This window comes from Bison bison, unplaced genomic scaffold, assembly GCF_000754665.1.
Source record: "Bison bison bison isolate TAMUID 2011002044 unplaced genomic scaffold, Bison_UMD1.0 scf7180017864239, whole genome shotgun sequence".
Lineage (NCBI taxonomy): Eukaryota > Metazoa > Chordata > Mammalia > Artiodactyla > Bovidae > Bison > Bison bison.
Window position 1 is genome coordinate 1,245,613 of NW_011494811.1, and position 7,326 is coordinate 1,252,938.

General features: G+C 48.4%; 1 protein-coding gene across 1 annotated transcript in view; it reads right to left on the minus strand.

Moving 5' to 3' along the window:
• Positions 1–447: 447 nt before the first annotated feature.
• Positions 448–7,326, minus strand: part of TTC9 (tetratricopeptide repeat domain 9) — a 35,317-nt gene continuing 28,438 nt past the window's right edge. The window contains exons 4-5 of the mRNA XM_010846814.1: positions 4,042–4,224; positions 448–2,055 (exon numbers count right to left, since the gene is read on the minus strand). Of these exons, the coding sequence (XP_010845116.1) occupies positions 1,976–2,055; positions 4,042–4,224 (263 nt within the window). The 3' untranslated portion in view covers positions 448–1,975. The remainder of the gene's footprint in view (positions 2,056–4,041; positions 4,225–7,326) is intronic.

Here is a 7,326-nt window from a genome sequence, read left to right on the forward strand (position 1 = left end):
GGGCTTGTCACACACACTGTCCTGCTAAGATCCCCTGGAGAAGGAAATGGCAATCACTCCAGTATTCTTGCCTGGGAAATCCCATGGACAGGGGAGCCTGGCAGGCTACCATCCATAGGGTCACAAAAGAATCGAACACGACTTAGTGACTAAACAATAACAACTATCCAATATAATATTGAATTGGTCAAAAATTTCATTCTATAACATCTTATGGAAAATCCCGAATGAAAACTTAAGCTAATCTAGTACTTTCTAGGGTGGCAACTAACTACAGAGTAGTCAACAGCTGAAACTCTAGAGTCAGACAGACTCAGTTCAAATCCTAGCTATGCCACTTAAGGCCATGCAACCTTGGACAAGTTTTCTGTTTTTCAGTTTCCTTATCCATCAAATGGGAATAGTAGGTAATTACATGAAAGAAATGAGATTATACATGTAAAGATCTGAGGAGAATGCATTTAATAAATGCTCACTATTAACATTATTGCATCTGTATATATTTTAATTTGTACAATATTGTCTCACTGATCACACAAAAAATACATGAAAGTGCTTTGAAAATCTTAAAGCATCATATAAATTAAAGGTGTCATTGGTAATAATCTCCTATGACTATTTCTCAACTCTTCCATCTCCTTGAAGACCGGGACTACATCCTTCGTCCAAGGGCATATTGCACAATGACAGGCAAATGACAAGCCCTCAGTAAATGTTTCTTATTTGACTGAAGCTACATGGCATCGCAAAAAGAGCATAGGTATCTGGAGACTAGGCTGGGATAAAATGAGTTTAAGGCAGGAGAACCAGTCTGCAGTCATCATTCACTCAGTCAACAAATACTTGTTGAACACATTCTACGTGCTAGATATTGAGTCCAGATAATTTCATCAAAAAGGGGCTTACAGGTTCCCACCAGCCAAGTCCCTGGGCGGTCTCCACAGTCCCAGCCTACTCTAAAAGCACAAAGGCGCAGCCAGCTTTGTACACCACTGGACAAGTGGCCCATTGCTCTGGGGGAAGCCCCATCCTGCCTGGCTGTAAGCAACTCTGACTGAGGGTTGGGGGACGGAGTAAAAGTGAGGGATTGGGCTGCTTCCAACAGAAGTGACAGGGACTGCTGCCTGTTCATTTATTTTTATTCACACTTAACTTCGTCCACAGTTCAGTCTCCCAGTCTATACAGTGCTCTGTCCCCTAGACGTCATCTCTCCCTCCCCCCAGCCCTACGTGGTCAGTCCTTGGCCCACTCCACCCTGACCTTCTGCAGTCACAGCTGCCTGCTGGCTGGGAGTCTGGGGGAATGGTATGTGTGGTCACCAGAGGGCATTGAGAGTGGGTTTCGATGGCATGTGAATCCTGGCAGAGTCTCAGATCCCCAAGGGGGAGAGGAGAAAGCACAGAACGAGACCACGAGGGAGGGAGGGAGGCAGGGGCTGAGGGTTCTTGGGGGTGGGGAGCGGGCGTGTGTGTGTGTGCAGAAATCCAGTGTACAAATTCTCGGACTCTGTGGGCTCAACCGATGCTTTTGGTGTCTGTCTGGCTCCTGGATTCATCACAGTTGCCGTGAGATGCTCCAGTCTGTGAAGAAGCAGTGGAAGGGTCCAGCCCGTGGGCTCCATGCCTGACGCCTCTGGGAGGGTCCACCTGCCGGGCTCTGCCTCTTGTCAGGAGTGCTGGCCCAAGTCGAAGCTGTAAGGGCACTCCCAACCTGTGACAGTCCTCTATGGCTGTTCCCGCCAAAGCCAGGTCTCTTTCAGCGGCTGCCCCTACTGAAAGGAGGCTGTCTGCACTGTCAGGGCAACCCACCAGATTCCAAATCCACGGGTCTCCTGTGCGCACGGAGAGTAGATATGGAGGTGAGGGGTAATAGGAGGAGGAAGTGAGGAGAAAGGACCAGAACCCAGGGAGGGGCTCTCCACCACGCGGTGCTTGGATGTCCTGGGCCAGGCGCAGCTCTAGAAAGGTGTTCTGCTCACATGGCTTCCTTCTCTCTCTGGGAGCATCTGCTGAGCTTCATCTCCGTCAGCTGGATATATCGAATCACATTGGTGTCTGTGAGGAGAGAAACACACCTTAGGGAACAGCTGGTGAGGGGACTGGTGGGTCTACAGGGGATCAGACCAAAGCTGCATCTGCAGATCACGGACAGGGCAGCCTCACTCAGCCAAGGTCCAGGGCGACAGAGAAGGCAACTGGAGTGCAGTTCCTCTCCTTCCCTGCCTCCATGGGGACAGGTCCCCATGACCCAGAGGACAGATGGGAAGGAGAGGAGAGGAGCGAGAATTTCTTCTCTTATTTCTATGCAGCAGCAATCCCAGTGGTCCTCAGTCAGCTCAGTGAGTTGAGACTTTTAGTTCAGAGTTAGCTACTGTTTAACCTCAGGCAACCTACCAGTCTCTTTGAATCTCCTGTCTCGTCTTGCAAGTGACAACCTCCATTTTTGAGTGTCTACTTTGGGTCATGTTTTTAACTTTCATTGTCTCAATGAGACCTCATTAGAATCCTATAAAGTATGTCTCATCATCCTGACTGTGATGAAAATGAAAACTGGAGAGATCAAGTCAGATGCCCAAGGAGATAACACATAGTCACTGCGCCTGACTCCAAAGGCTGCCTCTCCCAGGGATTATAAAACCTTCCTCTTAAAACTGCTGAGAGGATCAAAATAGATGTCTGAAAGTGCTCAATCCAAATGATCAGTAAATACTGACTGTAATTTTTTTTTTAATTGGAGAGTTTAAAAGGACTTGTGCTTCATTGTCCGATTTTGCTCTTCTAGGCAACCACCTGACCACAAATAGAAGAATTTCCCCCAATTCCAGTCCTTAAGTTAGTGAGTGGGGAAGGACAGAGAATAGCTGTTTAGCGCTATACACTCCAGAATATAAGAGTTTCAGGGTTGCCTGAGATGTTTACTTCCAGGAGTAGAAAGGAATGCTGTATAATATTCCAAAATGCCAGGCAGGGCATTCAGAATAGTACTGACATATAGCAGGTACTCAAGAAAATTCTGTTGAATGAGTCTCATTCTTGGTCCTCGAGTTGCTTATAGTGTAGTTGGGGGAACACAAATTATATACAGGAAACAAATCAACAATGGATAAAGATATTAGTGTTCTTTAAAAAAAAGAAAAAAACAGTATGTTGGGTATTTGTAAATTCATTCTAACAAGATTCCTTGGAAGGAGAATTGCATTTTAAAAAAATCAGCCATATGAACAACCATGGCAACAGCAAGTCAAAGTCAATGTTTAAAACATGCCTTCTCAGACAGGGTGCTCCTGACCACCTGGTCTGCAATAGCACCCACTTTAGTCTTGATCCTTTGACTCTGCTTTATTTTCTTTATAGCACTTATTACTATTAAATATTACATTATCAATCTGTCTGTTTACTGTCCATCTTCTTCCATTATAACACAAACTCCTTGAAGGCAGCATCTTTGAGCATCGTTCCCTGCTATTTGCCCAGCACTTGGAAGAGTTCTTGGCCCTGCTTCAGTATACATCTGTGGCATGAATGAATGGTGGGGCTGGTGGCCGTGACTTAAGCGAATGGTACAGATAATGCATGCTCTGTTATCTGGGATCTGCCTGGAGGAGCATTCTTCCTGGAAGAATGTTGGGCTTACCCTCCAAATTACCCATTTGTATTCTGTCTCATCAACCAGAATGTGAACTCCTCACGTTTAGGGACTGAGTCTTCTTACCTACATCCCTGGCAGCCAGCACAAATCTTAGCATGTAGTAAGAATGCAATATGGATTCAATGAATAAGTAAAGAGGGCTGGATTCTGGGTTGGAAAAATGAAGAAATCCACATCCTATTTAAACAGAAGAGGTGCCCAAGCTCCCTGGAACTCAGATCCCAAAGGCACGGACTCCATGTGCTCCAAGACCTAGGACACACCTGACCCCTCACTTGCCATTTCTCCCTCTGCCCAGCCCTGCCGGCCAGAAAAAGCTGACCTTGGCGGTGAGATGGTCTGGGAGCTGCCCCAGGGCGCTGTTGGTCAGAAAAGAGCAATTGCTGCCTTACCTGTTGGCTGTCGGGTTCTTGCCTCTTTCAGGTAGTAGAGCGCTTTGTCATAGTCCCCAAGGTGGTAGAAGGCCACACCGGACCGGTAAAGGGCCTTGAAATTCTCCCCTTCTTTCTTCAGGACTTTGAGGCAGTACTCCTTGACTCGCTCATAGTCCACCAGCTCAGCCTGGAGCAGGCAGGCTACAGAGGAAGGGAGCAAAAAGGGAAGGCGCCATCAACACAACAGCAGCAGCCTCTGAACGTCTCTCTTTGGTTCTTCCTCTCGGACCAGTAAAGGTATATATACTGCAGGTGCCAGGGCTTTACAGTGGCTTTATGCCATGGAATTTGTCATCAAATAATCCTGGGTTCTAGGACGCGGTTTCATCTTCAACAAGCCGTATATACTTCAACAAGCAAGTGACTTGGCCTTGTATTATGGGTTGAGTTGTGCCCCCGGCTGAGGCTGGCCAGTGCCTATGTGGGGCCCTTTCAGTCATCTCTGAGTAAACCGTCTCCCCTGGAAGCTTTCTCTCACCAGCCATCAGTCGCAGGGCCAGGGTCAGGGTGAGGAAGCCTGCACCTGGAGACGGAGCGCCCCGGGGCAGGGAGGGGGCTCATTTGCCTCACCCTAATCCCAGCCCTTCTGAGCTCCCTTGGCCTCCGTTCTACCACTAAAGCATTTAGCAAGCATTGATGGAAGACAAAAAGATGTGTTATACACACTGGAGGAATGTTTCAAAAGGGGGTGGGTGGCGTGGGGAACAGGGTACCTTCTTCAAAGCAAATAAAAGCAGAGACTTGGGAGGTCAAACTGCTGTTTCCTGCCAAGACCTGGCTGGTGGGACGGGGGAGGCTGCCGATGCTTAGGTCCTTTGCACTAAGGTTTCTCCCACCACGGAAGAACCATATTCTGGATAGAGGCAAGTCATGGATTTTAATCTTTAGGGGGTCTAACTAGAGCTGTTTTGATTCCTTAAATAACTTCCCAGGGATCTGAACTGATTAAGAGACCAGATCTTTCGTCAAGCATTTTGGACCAAAAAAAAAAAACAACCCCAAACGAGAAACATCCTTTTGCAGACTGAGTGGAAGGTATGAGAACCAGGAAATGGAAGAAAAGCAATCCAGATCGGGAAACTGCCCCACCAGGTTCCACCAGCCACAAAGGCAGAAAGTCAGACTTGTTGACGGAAGCAGCAGGCTACTAATCCCGTGGGCATGGGCGGCATGGGTGTGGGCGGCTGTGGTCACAGAGAACACGGAGCTGCTGGCATGCTAGGGTCCATCGTGCCAAGCTGATGCCACCGGCACGCTCCCCTCTCCTCCCTCAGTCATGGAGTCGAGGCCCCTCTGCCCCCTGCCTTGCCCCCACGCTGCTGGAGTCTGCCCTGGTGTTCACACAGCTCTGCGGATGGAGAGGAGTTCTGTCAAGAGCCTTGAACCTCACTGGCTGCTGGCTATCTGTGTGGGACTTGGCTCCAACCGCTGCCCCCAGGGCTAAAGGGGTTCCTATCCAAAACTTCTCTGTGCCCATCTCATGTCCTCTGTTCTCTGCTGAGAGTCTTCTTCCTGTCCTGCCCTCCATTCTCAGACAGACACTTCTGTCTGCTGACCTGAGCAGTCAAGACAAAGGACCTTTGCTTCTTTTAAAAACAGGTTTTGAATGTCTAAAATTGAGGGGGAAGCAAAAAGGCCTGAAAACGGGAAGTCCTTCCCCTCCCCACCTTGGGCAAAAGAATGATAGCAATCAATTTCCAGGTCTCATTCGGTGAAAATGTCTGGAATTCCCCTGCTGATTGGGTGTGGGCTGTGAGACCTGGCTGTGGACCAGGGTCCAGACCGTGTGGGAGGTGGGGCCAGGCAGGTTACAGGGGGTGGAGTCCCTACTGGCATTAGAGGCAGAGCCCAGGAAGATGGAGGAATCTGGGGTTGGCTCTAATTCAAATGGGCTGCCTTTCCAAACATCTGGATGGAGATGGGGAATCCAGGTAAGAAAGAAAGGGTGGCAGGCCAGAGCTCTTAAGAAGACCCAGGGTGGAGGAGGTAAGACAGTCTGGACTGCACTCAGCCCTACCTACAGGTAATTTTTAGGCACCTCTCTTGTTTGGGTGGGGAGTTACCTGGGGTGCATATAACAAGCTCATGGGATAAGTAAGATGAGATATTGGTAGGCACATTTTAGAGCTGAAGAAGTCGAGAAAGACAGGTTGACTAGCAGTCTCTTGATGTCCCTTCCACATTCCTCTTCCCGCTACCCAGGCCCTGGGGGCTACAGGAGACCCTCAGAATAGGTCTAAGGGTCTATTTTCCCCCTGCCTTTTCTTCCTCTCAATTATTAATCTCTTAGCCTATGCCAGAGGTGGTACTCATCTTTTCATCTTCACAGCAACTCTAGGAGACAGGTTCTATGTTATGCTTCTTTTACTGATGATGAAATCCAGTTCCAGAGAAATTAAGTCACCTGATGGAGGTGGCAGAATTGTGATATCCTCCCACTTCCCCCTGGCTGCCAAGACCGTGCTCTTGTCCCAGGTATCTGTGGGTCTGCATGTGAAGCCCTTAGAAACCACGTCACTCGGTAAAAGACAGGGCCCCTGTGTAAACTGGCCTCCTCTGTGTCCCAGGATCAACAAAACAAAAAGTGATGCCTAACTTCACCGAGTACCGCATAGGGCGCTGGGATGAGGTGATGGACCTAACACTCCGCTCCATCCTGGAGCTGGTACACTGCAGTGGAAAGCAGATGGTACATTATCTCAAATACTCCCATGTGCCAAGTGCTGTGAAAGAGAAGTGATGAGTAGGAGCCTCCTGAGGGGGGAGGGGTCCTAAACCAATATCAAGTGTCATGGAAGGGCTTCTTGGAAGAAGTGCTGTTTAAGCTGGGTTCCAAATGTTGAGTGTCTCTCAATTTCAGCACTATCAATATTTTATTTTTTGTTAGTGGGCTAGGAGTGGGGAAATGTCCTATGCATTGCTGGGTGTTTAGCTACATCCTTGTGTTCTACCAACTAGATGCCAGTTGTAACAAGCAAAAAAATAAATATCTCCAGATATCACCAAATGTCCCCTGGGAGGGGCAGGATCACCCTTGTGTGAGAACCACTGATCTAGGTGGAAAGGAGAAGAAGGGAAGCCCTGTCCTTTCTATAGGGAACAGGACTTCCCTGGTGACTTAGACGGTAAAGAATCTGCCTGCAATACAGGAGGCCCAGGTTTGATTCCTGGGTTGGGAAAATCCCTTGGAGAAGGGAATGGCAACCCTCTCTAGTATTATTGCCTGGAGAATTTCATGGATAT